The 14,910-nt window shown below is 35.6% G+C and overlaps 1 protein-coding gene across 1 annotated transcript in view; it reads right to left on the bottom strand.

Annotated features, from left to right (window-relative positions):
• Window positions 1-14,910, bottom strand: part of LOC124594726 (cilia- and flagella-associated protein 251-like) — a 367,330-nt gene that overhangs the window by 324,299 nt on the left and 28,121 nt on the right. Inside the window, exons 3-4 of the mRNA XM_047133097.1 lie at window positions 3,328-3,474; window positions 3,136-3,239 (exon numbers count right to left, since the gene is read on the bottom strand). Coding sequence (XP_046989053.1) covers window positions 3,136-3,239; window positions 3,328-3,474 — 251 coding nt within the window. The remainder of the gene's footprint in view (window positions 1-3,135; window positions 3,240-3,327; window positions 3,475-14,910) is intronic.

Below are 14,910 nucleotides of genomic sequence, written 5' to 3'. Positions count from 1 at the left end.
GCAAAGATAGTCATCTCAGTTTCCTCTTGTAACGATACTTGGCTTAATGTAAAATTACTTCAATGACAATTTTTGACAAATTGCATATGGAATTATACAATTCAGCAATTATACTATCATGACTAAACATACCTAGGAATACAGGTAGGCAACAGCCAAGAAATTTTTATCTACTAATGAATGAGGCCCAAAGTTTTACTTCCATCCTGAAGTTGTGATATCATCTAAAGGAGGTGAATAATTGAATTGGGTTTGCTTCTTTAATAATGTTGTTGTTGTGGTCTTCAGTCCTGAGACTGGTTTGATGCAGCTCTCCAATCTTAATCTTCAGTCTTTAATAATAGGTGTGAGTAATGTACACATCTGTTTCTTTACTTCAAAAATCTCTAACTGGCTGAGTTTAGCCCCCTTTTCCTCTGTGTGTAAAATTTGAACATCTATTATGTATTGTGGTTAATGTTAAGGCAATTTTCCACAAAGGCTGAATGAGACTTCTTCAATCCACAGCTTCTATGATGTTCTTTAAGCCTGTGCAGATTGACTTCCCTGTCTGTCCAATGCAGCAAGACTGACACTTGTAATATTTTATAAATCCCACTTTTTGTGATGGCTGGTCATTTTTCTTTTGCACTGAACAAGGCAACTACCTATTGTCTGAGGGACACAGAAAACCTCAGAGAAACCCTTTGCCTTCAAAATGTTACTTAGTCTGTTGGATGTTTTCCCATTAAAAGGTGATCTGCACCACTTCTTTTCCAATTTGTCTTTGTTTTTCATTGGGGACAGTAGGGACCTGGCTTGCTTCTTCATCTTTTTGCCTAGAATTTTGTCAATGAAGTTGGGGTCAAATTAATTATTTGTGGCTATTGTTGTTATTGTATTAATTTCCTGGTTAAAGTCTTCTTGAGACGTAGGGATAGAAAGGAGATGATGGATCATGTGGTAAAATGCTGCATATTTATAGGTTGTCAGATGATGGGAGGAAGCTGGGATGAATGTGTCAGTGAAGGAGTCTTTTGGATAAATTTTAAATTTGTGGCTTCTGTCTCTTGTCTTTAAGTTAATGTCCAAGAAATTTATGCTGCCCCCCCCCCCCCTGCCCCCTCTCCCAACTCCATGCTGATCTTTACATTAGTGTGCCACTGGTTTATATTTTCACAAATTTGTGGAGTTGTCTGTTGGAACCTTTCCATACACAAATAATATCATCAACATATCTATACCAATACACAATATGTTTTGCCAGTGGTTCCCTCTTAAGAAAATCAGTCTCCCACTTGCCCATGAACATTTCTAATAGTAGGGGGGATAAAGATGAGCCCATTGTCGAACCATCTGCTTGCTGATAACAGCCCCCTTGAATACAGAAATAATTGTGGTTCAAACAACATTAGACTGTAGTAACAATGCTCAATTGTTCTTCTGGATTAATGTTGTATGAATACAATGATTGTGACACCATATCTAAACAATCTTTCGCTGGAATACTTATGAACAAGCTGAGCACATCAAAAATAACTTATTTTGCATTTTTTGGAACCTTAGCATCCGTTAACTTGTTAAATAAATCCAAACTGTTCTTAATGCTATATTTCCCTTTGAAGTTCAGTTTCTTCTACAAGATGGTGTTGACCCTCCTGCCAACCTTGTGTACTGAAACTTGTATTGCAGATACCACTGGACAGGCTGGAATTTTGGTTTTTATTTATCTGTAATAATTACTTCAGCAATGCCCCTATCTTTGCAAACAAACTACAGAGCTACTTACATTGTCAGCAGTTCACACAATAGCATGCTAAGATATAAACAGAGAGTTGGCACATGACTCTTCATTGGAACATCAATGTTAGTGTTGGACACAAGCACCATTTTGTAACAGCTGTAAGCATTGTTTCCCACTGTTCTGGTGCTTGGGACAGAATATATGTTACTGGCCTTGGTACTTATTGCTGAATTTCATCAATAACTCAAATTTTCATTTTTTGGCACTTGAACCATTATTTATCAATGTGCCAATGTTCTTGACGTTTTATAACGGAAAACTGTGTTCAAAATGTTGTGAGAGTACTTTTAGGAAAAAATAAACTTTCTTGTCTGTTGTGTGTCCTTGGCAAACTTCTTCCCATTTTCCATTCTATAAATACTTCCTGAACAGGGTTCCAGATATTCTGTTTTCTTCTCAATTAAACATGATTGATGAAGACACTTTAGAACAGCCATTTGCCCACCTTGATCATAAATACTTGTGGGAAATGGGGTAGCAGCAGTGCGACATCAGAATAGTGACACAGCATAGAAATACAATTTCAACACTATTTATTGGTAAGCACAATAGACATAACTCCTGTAATTGTTATGAGCATACAGAGCATACTAACTCCCACTGTCTCAAAGGCTAGCAGTCCCCCTTTTACTGTGTTAGAGATGTTATGCTGCCACAAACTCTTTACGAAGGGACTCAGATTTATTTAATGGAAGACAGTTGCATTTAGAATATCGTAGATGGACAAATTCTGTTCCAGTATGTCCTACTATTGTTGGGAATGTTTCTGTGTGGATCTAACCAGATGTGGACATCAGAAAATTAAGTGCCCTCAATAAGAACTGTCCTAGATGCAATGAATTTTTAGTAATTATCAACAGCTACAATAAGAGCAAACTGTCATTAACAATAGTGTAGTAATGTTTCAAATAAAAAAAAACTCTATATCTTCTGCACATGTGCATAAGCGGAGGCAAGTGAAGGCTAACTCAACAAAAAGAAAAATTGTTGTTTGGCACCTGGATGCTGTTTGTTTGCCATTAAATTACTTTTACCTAAATATACAGACAGTACTCAAATGAAATATTTAAACTTACATACTATAAAACAGAAGATTTTACCATGCACTTAGTTTTCCCAGAGTAATGGTGTTCCCAACTAGTTACACTTAGTGATATTGTTGCATTGTGCCATAACGATGAGTGTGAGTTAATGTAAGTCTACAGGTACTAAATTACAGCAATAAAAACTAAATACAAATATTGAGGAGGAAAATGATATTTAGACATAGGGTAATCAGAAATTTTCAGTTTTTTTTCTAGAACCTCTAAAATGTTAACATGTTCATTACAACTCATTTTAAATAATGTTACCATTTCTCAGTTTCCCATATTATAACTGCACTGTCCTTTCCTGCATCAGCTGTTGCAATCCACCTGCCTTTTGCATCAATAGCAAATGAACTGATATGGTTTATCTGAAGTAAACATACATATTACTCATTAGAGATAATAATATAGTGCAAGTTAAAGCTTGTAGCCATATTATAAGTAATCATTACTTACATGTCCTTGGAGAAATCTCATCTCTTTGTTAATATAATCATATAATATACCAACATTTGAACTAACATAGAAGATGTATGACTGCACATTTGTAGTAAGGTTCAATACTGGTTTGTTCACACTGTATCCAAAACACCAATGCAGATTCTGGAACAAGAAAGCAAGCAAACTGAAACTTAAATATTTCCTTGTCCGAGAGCAGTAAGATAAATTACGGAGGTGATTTTGACTGACCACATGTATAACCATTGACCAAATACTTATAATGCATAAAATAATGTCTTCCACATTGGAACCATAAATATGGGATTTAATGACCATAGTGGGCAGTATACCATTTTCCATACAATAATAAAAACCCACAATGCAAACAGAATTAGTTAAAGAAGAATCAATGTTAAGTGAATGAAATACAGGCACCTTCTGACAGTTGTTAGCTAAGGAAACAAGGGATGCAGTATATGAGCAAAGCCATTCCAGTCCAGACTACCAGATATAGTGGTCATATGGGCGTCAGGTGTGCTTGCCTGTGTGAGTGAGTGTGTGTGTGTGTATTTCCTTTTCATTGATTGGCGACTCCTTGGAGTGTTCTGTGCACCACGACCAGATAATGGATGTACTTGGAAGGAGAAACAGCATTGGTCGTATTTTTTTGTTTTATTATCCGCAAAATTGATTTTCGGTCACTTAGTGACCATCCTCAGTGCTGTAATATACAATTTAAATTGGTAGGCACTGGTGTCAACAAGCTTAGAGCGATCACATAAACAAGCAGTAAGATAAATTATGGTAGTGACCACATGTATCACCAGTGACCAAATGCTTATAATGTTTATGTGATCGCTCTAAGCTTGTTGACACCAGTGCCTACCAATTTAAATTGTATACTACAGCACTGAGGATGGTCACTAAGTGACCGAAAATCGATTTTGCGGATAATAAAACAAAAAAATACGACCAATGCTGTTTCTCCTTCCAAGTATATTTCCTTTTCTGCTGAAGGCTGTAACAGAAAGCTACTGTGTAAATGTCTTTTCACTGTTCCTGTCAACAACTTGACATGTAATCTTTACAGTAAGTAGCAATCTATCTTTTCCTTATTTGTGATGAATTTCATGCTTACTACAGAAAATACAAGACATTGGTTAAAAAGTCACTGTATACAATATATACATACAACATTTTATGTACAATATATATACAATATATACAATCTGCTGGAAACAGGATATAATCTATGTGGGAAATAGTTAAAAAAACAGGCAGATATGTCACTACCAGAAGGGCCAATATGTAGCTATATCAAGATAAAAATAAAATAACAGACACAAGGAAAGTAGCAAATATCTTCTACAACAATTTTTAAATATATATGTGGGCAACTATTCAGTAAGGTTATCCCAAATAGCCAAAATCCACCATAATTAAGAACAACAGCGCTGATAACTGATTGTATCAGTACCCAACAAATAAAAAAAACTTTTAACTCGTATAAAAACCTTAAGAATGAAACAGTCTTCAGATGTAGATTGTATGCATGATAAAATAATAAAAATTCATGAAATTTATAATACTGAGATCTGTCCATAGCATGACATGAGTATAGAAAGAGCTGCCTCGGAATTTCTGAGTGAAATTTACCAGAAAGTGGACAATGGTAAATATATTACCAGTTTATGTGTTGACTTACTGAAGACACTCAGTATCAAGATCATGAGGCACTACTACAGAAATTATATCAACTAGGCATCACAAGCAAACATAATCACCAGGTCATATCACTCCTTTGTGGATGTAGACAAAAAGTGGAAATACAACACATTACGTGCAAAAAAATTACAAACCATTACTTAGATTACCATGGGAAGAAATATGGTGTTCCCAAAGGATCAATATTGGGACCAGTGCTGTTCCTCATATGTTTAAATGATCTACAAACAAATGTACATTGTCAAAAGTCTTATTAGTTTGCTGAAGACACAAGATTTTTCATCAATACCAAAGTGGAAAACTTAATACTTGAAAACATGATAAAGATAACAGACAGCTTAGCAGAAAGGCACACACACAATAAGTTAATCATAAATGAAGGAAAAACTTTGATAAGGGGAAGGAAAAGGCCCCACAACCTATGAATAGCAAGTTGTCAAAAAAAGCTGTAAATATAACTGACTGAACAAAGTTTCTTGGGTTCTGTGTCCAGGATAATGTCAGGTGAGAAACCCATATTGGCAACCTCATCAAAAAATTGAGCATGTCCTGCTATGTGACGATGATCCTTGAAAGCCACTGCAGCAAATACTGCCTAAAATGAGTGTATTATGCAAATGTTCAGTCATTTCTGAAATATGCAGTCATTTTCTTGCGAGCCTCTCCAGACAGTATTAAGCGATGTAAAATGCAAAAAAGAATCATAAGTATCACAGAATGTACAACACACAGAAAATCTTGCAGGCTACTCTCCAAAAAACTGCAAAACCTTCCACTTCCATGCCTGCATGTATATGAAACCATAGAATTTATAAAGTAGTATGCTGAAATCTTCTTCAAAAATGAAAATGTACACACACACAATATAAGGCAGAAAGTGGACATCCATATACTCTGAACAAGAACTAAGCTCCGCCAAAATGCAGTTCAGCACTTGGAAAAAAATATTTAAGAAATTACCAAAAAACATACAGTCAGAAAAAAGTTGTTGCAGAATTCAAAGCTGAAGTGGAGGTACATCTAATTGACCATTGCTGCCATAGTCTGAAAGAGTTCTTGGTAAATAGTAATGTATCAATAATAGTAATAATTTACCCGTATTATTCATTAAAATTATGATAGCATTGTAAGCACAGATCAAAAACTAATAATAATGTACCAATAATCCATAAGTAATTAATGATGTTTTATAATGATAGAAACAGTATTGTGTTAAATGATGTAAAACATCTTACTGTACATTCTATGCACCCACAGGATCTCATAGACAAATAAATAATCAGCAAATATTGTCAGTGACTAGTAAACCCACATGCTGTTCATTTCTTAGCCACTTACTGTTTTCATTAAAAAGATTATGTCAAAAAATAATGTGAATTAAAAAATTATCCACAAATGTTTTGCAGAGTAAATGATGGATTCAAAAACTATTCATTTAATACACTAATAACCAAAACTTCTGTAACTACCCTTTCAAATATACACTTCATTTTATTAAGATCATTATTTTCACTTCTGATTCCACATACATGCTACTGCAACTAACTGCAGCCACAATAAGAAAATTGGCTTAAATACTGTAACCAAATTTTTAGCATTTTTGAGCTTGCTACCTCATTCTTGTACCACTACATTAGTGTTAAATTACATATACAAAGTTGGTAAACAATTTATCAATGGTTCTTGGTAAAAAATACTGCTTCATGCATTTCAGGTCCTGTATTTTTGGATAACTGCCATCTTTCACAATAATGCCGAAAGCTCCTTTTCCATTACTTTTTGTTTAATCATTTCTGTCAAAGCACCACCATCTACAGGAAACTTCCCTTATTTCATAATTTCATACATTAAATGATTTTATACACCTCATCTGTCATGACACCTCAAATTTCATTATTTCCATCATTCACTATCTTTATTTCTGATTCAGCTCTTGCTCTACATTAATATTTTAAAAAAAATGCAAACTGTTGTACAGTTTCCCCTTTGCTGTTAGTTACCATGCTATAAGCCATCTCACCTGGTCGAATATAATGACTACCCTACAAGTCTCTACTTCATGTTCCATAGAACCTTGTTATTTTCATTTGTTTCTCTTATAAAGTTTTCATTGTGTACTCTCAAATCCCCTTGAAGACATTTTCTGTTGTTAATTGCCCTCAGTTTCTCTTAACACATTTTTTACCGACTTGTTTAATTTGGAGAGTAAAATCGACTGGTGAAGGAATGAAAATATCCAGTGCAAGACAAAGACAGTGATACAGGTAACTTGCACACAACAAAAGTACTGGTTTTGTTCCCTATGTAAAAAATTACAAAAATATTTTTAAGATAGTTGCAAAGGACTTGGAAGAGCAGTTGAACGGAATGGACAGTGTCTTGAAAGGAGGATATAAGATGAACATCAACAAAAGCAAAACGAGGATAATGGAATGTAGTCAAATTAAATCGGGTGATGCTGAGGGGATTAGATTAGGAAATGAGACACTTAAAGTAGTAAAGGGGTTTTGCTGTTTAGGGAGTAAAATAACTGATGATGGTCGAAGTAGAGAGGATATAAAATGTAGACTGGCAATGGCAACGGAAGTGTTTCTGAAGAAGAGAAATTTGTTAACATCGAGTATAGACTTAAGTGTCAGGAAGTCGTTTCTGAAAGTATTTGTATGGAGTGTAGCCATGTATGGAAGTGAAACATGGACGATAACCAGTTTGGACAAGAAGAGAATAGAAGCTTTCGAAATGTGGTGCTACAGAAGAATGATGAAGATAAGGTGGGTAGATCACGTAACTAATGAGGAGGTATTGAATAGGATTGGGGAGAAGAGAAGTTTGTGGCACAACTTGACTAGAAGAAGGGATCAGTTGGTAGGACATGTTTTGAGGCATCAAGGGATCTCAAATTTAGCATTGGAGGGCAGCGTGGAGGGTAAAAATCGTAGAGGTAGACCAAGAGATGAATACACTAAGCAGATTCAGAAGGATGTAGGTTGCAGTAGGTACTGGGAGATGAAGAAGCTTGCACAGGATAGAGTAGCATGGAGAGCTGCATCAAACCAGTCTCAGGACTGAAGACCACAACAACAAAAACAGTTGCAAAGGCCGCAAAAAACGAGCAAATAATAGATTTATTTTGGATAGTGAAAACAAATCAAAGGCACTATGGTCAGTGATATGAAAATGGAAACACAACAAAGAGTGCGTCTGTTACTACGCCAAGGAAAAAAGGAAAGAAATTTTCTGATATAAACATACACCCAGAAAATCACAGTAGTGGACTCCCAAAAACTATACATTATGAACATAGTGTAAGTACATGTAGTTATGTGCAGAGTTCGATGTGCAGCGAAGAATTAAACATCAAAATCAAAAGTAGGTCACACAAGGAACCTAAAATGTTTGTTTTGGCAGATAGTCATGGCAGGGGTGTCGTAAATATACTAAGAAGCGTACAACCAGACACAGAAATAACCAGTATCATTAAGCCTGGAGCTGTAAGATCTTGTGAAAAAACAGTGACACCTGGCAGTAACTATGTTATAATTGGTGGCTCAAATGATGTGTATCATAATGAAAGCGAGCATGCAACGAGAGCTCTGAAGGAAGAAATACAAAAACTACCTCTTCTAAACTTTTATGTGGTCAGCCTCCCATTGAGACATGACTTAATACCAAAGTCATCTGTAAACACTGAGTTAGCAGCCACAAACAGAAAGTTTGAGAAGATCTGTAAAAGTTTCCCAAATGCTATCTTTATAGACATAAATAGTGATGTGAGGGAGTGTTTCACAAGACATGGTCTCCATAGAAACACTAGAGGAGATACTGAGGAAGATAAAAGGTGAAACTGCTGTGAAGAAAGCCACAATCCCACTTCCTGCAAAAACTGAATCAGTACAAAACAGGACACTGTCAAACTCAGACTTAATATCGACAGAGATAGCTAAACCACTGCAGTCAGTGGAAATCGCTGTGGGCCTATCTTTCCCAACAGGATCTGTGGGAGATGCTGCTACAATTAATAGTGAAGTGAACACAGATGCAAAAGCAAATGGCAGTTTTACAGTCACAGATAAAATATTAAAAACAAAAACTTCAGCAGCTTCAGCAGAAACAAGATCACCACCTGAAAAAGCAGTAGCAGCAGGCAGCCCAAAAAATGTCTTTAAGGCCAAGAATAGCAGCAATGCAGGAAAAGGACTTTCTATGGTGTTATCACAGAACAAGGAGAGTGCCTTCCCAAAAGCAAACTGCAAAAACATCACCTACTAGGAACACAAAGCAGCCAAATCACCAGAAGGATTTTTTATTAACAAGAGGAAGCAAGCAACATGTAAGCTGAAGGCCACTGCATCAGTGTCCGAATTACCTGCACTCACATCAAATGACAAGGACTCAAATATCGTACAAAAAACAGTGAACAAGGGAAATTGCAAGATAAACAGTCAATCATGAGTAAATACATCTGCTAATAAGCATACTAATGTGTTAAAACTCTTACACCACAATGTTCAATCTCTAAAAAATAAGTTATTTCAGTTTGAATTAGTAAATCTTGAACTAGAAATTGATATTCTATGTGTAACTGAACACTGGTTAGACAAAGACCAGATTATGTCAACTGTGATTCCGGGTTACAAGCTTGCCATTTATTATTGTAGAAACAATAGTAAATGTGGTGGAGCAGCTATTTTTGTAAAAGATCATTTAAAATTTACTGCAGTAGAAAATTATCAAAGCTTGGTAAGAGACAAAGTCTTTGAGCTGTGTGTTGTTGATTTGACACGTGTTAATATTTTGGTTGTAACATTATATAGGTCTGGGGACAAGGAAATTTTCATTAAAAATTTTGAAACGCTGCTAAATTTTATGAAGTGTGAGAGAAAGAAAGTGGTTATTTGTGGAGATGTAAATGTAGGTTTTTTACAACATTCAAATCTTAGAAATGAAATGTTAAATATAGTCAATAGTTTTGGTTTTAAACACACAGTCAGTTCCCCAACTAGAATTACTTCCGATAGTAAAACTGCAGTTGACCAGGTTTTTATAAGACTATGCAACCTAAATTATAGCACTAATGTTATAAACATGGGTTACAGTGACCATGAAGCTCAGCTTCTGTCTATTGAACTGAAATCAGCCACTAAGTGTGGACCAAAAGCTAAAATAGTTGAACAAAGAGACTTCAGTGATGACAACATTAGAGTGTTTAATTTTATGCTGTCAAGGGAAACATGAGGCGATGTCTTTAGTAAAACTGAAGTAAACAGCATGTTCGACAGTTTCCACAATGTATACCTTCACTACTTTCATATAGCGTTTCCAATGAAAAAAAGGAGGATTAAGATAGTAAAAAATAAATGTTGTGTAACAAAAGGCATAACTTCCAGTAGAAAGAAAAAAATTCTTTACTGTCTTATTAAGCACAGAAATACTACTCCAGAATTCAGAAATTATGTGAAAAAATAGAACCAAATATTCAGCAAGGTAATAAAAGAAGCCAAAAAACGAAAAAAAATGATGAGTACATCTCAAATGCAAACAACAAAATGAAAGCTGCATGGGTTATTAGAGCAGAAACTGGTACAGAACAGTCAACTTCACAAAATATCTCTCTTCAAATTGAAGATAACAGACACTCAGATCCAAAAGAGGTAGCTGAAAAGTTTAACATGTACTTTACTAATATAGCAAAGCAGTTAATCAAAAATCAGCATGACGATGGTCCTACATGCCTACCAAATTATTTAAATGCTAGTGTTAAGTCTATGTTCCTTCAAACAGTCTACTGACAATGCCGTTGATACTGGATGGTTGCATTGACGGGATGGTCATTTGACATCTGTGACCTGTTTTCCTGACACTGTTTACCCCACTTAGCAGTGTGTACCTGAGTTGGCACTATGTGGCCATGAGTGAATGGTGCCAGAGACGTGAATGTCCACTGAATTCTCATAAGCATCAACTGCTTCCAGGTTAGGAGCTCACTCTGGTGCAAATGGATGGCTGCAGGAGTGCTTTGCCTATGAACTGCTGCCAAGGGATGAGTTTTGTTGCTAACTTGGAGCCTGAGGACAGCTAATCCTTATTGTTCTTCTAAGTCCACAGCTGTGGACTGAGAATGTGGGCTTCTTCAGTTGAATTGGTTGCCCAGACCGACATCGGCTACTGGCTGGCTTATAATGTGATGAAGACTTGCATGAACCCAGCATAGCATAGCCCTCTGCCAGACTGTGCATAACTGCTAAGATCAGAGGGTATTTATATGAATTAACAGCACAGTTGTTGTGTCAATACATTGCTTTCAGGCATGTACAATTCAACACTCTGAGTCTCAGTGGTTTGCAAATATTCTGCAGGCTGGTTTGTAATTACATGAGCTTTCTGAAATATCACCATAATTATGTGGCTTGGACTAGGAACCCTGTGGTGTACAAATAGGCTAGATTGGGAAATAACATGTCAGCACCTCCACACCTGCCTGTGTGGCTCAAATAAGGCTGCAATGGAGCTGTGTCTCACACAATAACACAAAAAATTAGTGACAGCATTACAGTACAGTATATGTCAGCCCCATGATAAATTTTGATCTGATTTAATTCCTAGGACTTTCACACAGTTAGCTTACTGCAGGTCCTGCATTTTGTGGTGCATCTAAACATCATTTAACTTAACTTTTCATGTTTTAAAATGCATTAAATGAGTTTTTTGAATGTTCAATTTCAACCTATGTTCTTTTGCGCCTGTGTTGAATAGTGGTTGCATATTTGAATATCTAGAAAACAGCATTCTTGAAAGGACTGATTAACTGTTGTGGGTAGGGGCTGCACATTTATTTTAAAGACTGCCTTTAAAAATTTTGTTGCTGTTCTGTCCCATCATGCTGATGTTTTACTTTTTGGTAAACAGTTTTGCATTTTTATGTTTTGTATTAGTTTGGCTGGATATACAGAAAGGTTCACTTGAAAATTCCAAAGTGCCATTACATACTTACAAAGCAACATTTGCCTTACATATGTAATTTTCTATGTTAATGTTTACAATGATAAACAATTTATTAAACTGTTCTGAAATTTGAGCAGGATTTATAATACTTTTGTCCTCTATCTCGATTTTGGAAATTTATAGCTGTAGTACCTGTTTCATTCATTCATTCATTCATTCATCCATTCATTCATTTATTTATTAGTCCATTTGATTCATTACATACTTAAACAGTACACTGAATATAGGACAAGTCAAAATTGCGAAAGGAGCACACACACACACACACACACACACACACACACACACAGACAGAGAGAGAAAGAGAGAGAGAGTGCATGACAAAACTAATTACAGATAACAATCATAAATTACAAGTGACAAATATAGAAATTTGAATTTAACCATTATTACATAATCATTGTTTACAAGGCTATTTTTTGTAATTTAAAAATTCTTTTACAGAATAAAAATATTTTTCCACTAGAAATGACTTAAGATTGTGTTTAAAAAAAAATTATGTTGCTGCGATTTTAAATCACTGGGTAGACTGTTATAAAGCTGACCTCTTATCAATGATACACTTTTTTTGTACAGTGCTGTTCTACACTGTGACATGTGGATATTATTTGTGTTTCTTGTGTTGTGACTGTGTATATGCTTATTTTGTTGAAGATGTCCAGTTTAGTTTAAAAGATACTCATTTGCGAACAGGATACACTCATATATGTAAAGGCTCGGTAGGCTCATTATTTTCACCTGGATGAAATGTGGTCTACATGTTTCCAGTTTTCTTAGGATGCAGATAGCCCTGATTGCTCTTCTCTGCATCCTAAAGATCTTTATGCTGGTGGCTGAATTTCCCCAGAAGATTAGTCCATATCGAAGTAGTGCATGGAAGTATGCATAATACGCCTGAATAACTGTTGACTTGCTTGCACTTTTATTTGACACATGCAGAGCATAACAAGCTGTTGAAAGTTTTTTCTCAAGTTCTTTTACATGACAGTCCCATTTTAAATTATCTTGCACCCATAGGCCTAGAACCTTAGTGTCAGTAACCGAGTTCAGTAACGTATTTTCAACGTATGCTACTGTAACAAAGTTTTGCACATGTGGAGAAGAGTGGAAATTCATAAAGACAGTTTTTTCTTTCTTTATTTTTTTTTTTTTTAAACCAGCTAGTAATTTGGGACATAACAGTATCTATTGCTACTTCCAATAAGATTTTGTCAGCGGCTGCTATTAATATGCTGGTGTCATCAGCAAATAAGATTAGTTTTCCCAATTTAATAAAGTCATTTATATCATCAGTATAAAGGAGGAACAGTAGAAGTCCTAGGACAGAACCTTGTTGTTTAATATATTTATTAGAGATTTTAATACATTATCAGATAACTTTTTAAAGACATAGTCTGGCACACCATCCAGTCCACATAAATATTTGTTTTTGAGTGACGTTATTATTTGTTTCACCTCTGTTTCCGTGACTGTAGACCATATGTCTGCAGAAGTCATATCTGGGGAACATTGCAGTACTTCAACACTGTTGCTCAAGACTTGTGGCACTCCTTATCAACTGGAATCTTTCCCAATAGCCTAAAAACAGCTAAAGTAACTCCACTGTTCAGAAAAGGGGACTCTGAAAATGTAAATAATTATTGTCCAGTATCCCAACTCAGTGTTTTCTCCAAATTATTTGAGAAAATTTTCTACAATAGACTACTAAGCTACATTACAAAAAATCCATTACTCTCAGCAAATCAACATGGATTCAGTAAATCAAAGTCTACAACAACAGCAAAGTATGAGTACATAGCAGAGGTTTCCTAGTCTCTTCTGTCCAGTACCACCACCTCCACAACCCACCTCTGCATCACCTCTACATCATAGCAACTCCACTAACCACTATCCTTTCTATCAAGAGTGCTAGTTCTGCAAGGTTTGTAGGAGAGCTTCTGTAATGTTTGGAAAGTAGGAGATGAGGTACTGGCAGAAGTAAAGCTGTGAGGACAGGGTGTGAGTCGTGCTTGGGTAGCTCAGATGCTAGAGCACTTGCCCACAAAAGGCAAAGGTCCTGAGTTCGAATCTCAGTCTGGCACACAGTTTAAATCTGTCAGGAAGTTTCATATCAGCGCACATTCCACTGCAGAGTGAAAATCTCATTCTGTCTAAAAACTATTTATCTGATAGTATATTTTTTATTCATATTCATATTTTATTAATATTCATATTGATCCATTTCATAAATTTGATCTTGAACCATATAAATTATCAATTGTAATTGTCAACTTAAGTGATCTAAAAATCAATTTACAGTAAAAACAATATTATTATGCTTCAGTTTTCATGCTTTCATTTATAATTTCTCTAAGTTTATTATTGACGGTGAAGTCAATACTGTACAATTACAGTAAGGTGCTATTTTTCTTATTGACAAAATTTGTAACCATTGTTAGGGGTATATATCTTCCCATAAATAATTATTTTCAGAAAGCAGTATGTAAATTAAATCTGGAAAACAATTTTGATTAAGACAGTTATGTTAATACTGACTTGGACCACAGCCTATTCTGGAATGTACTGGAAACTGGATTCTTAATACTTATGAAGAGCCCGCATCTCGTGGTCGTGCGGTAGCGTTCTCGCTTCCCACGCCCGGGTTCCCGGGTTCGATTCCCGGCGGGGTCAGGGATTTTCCCTGCCTCGTGATGGCTGGGTGTTGTGTGCTGTCCTTAGGTTAGTTAGGTTTAAGTAGTTCTAAGTTCTATTACTTATGAAGAATTTTGGTGCCAAGTGCACCAGAGTGGTTTTAGTACATTTAGTGACTTTGGTACATTTTACTCTAAGATCTATTTTGTTCTTTGTCTCGTGTAAAAATGTTGCACAGTG

The sequence above is a fragment of the Schistocerca americana genome, chromosome 1 (assembly GCF_021461395.2).
Source record: "Schistocerca americana isolate TAMUIC-IGC-003095 chromosome 1, iqSchAmer2.1, whole genome shotgun sequence".
Classification (NCBI taxonomy): domain Eukaryota; kingdom Metazoa; phylum Arthropoda; class Insecta; order Orthoptera; family Acrididae; genus Schistocerca; species Schistocerca americana.
This window is presented reverse-complemented; position numbering and strand designations above follow the sequence as displayed.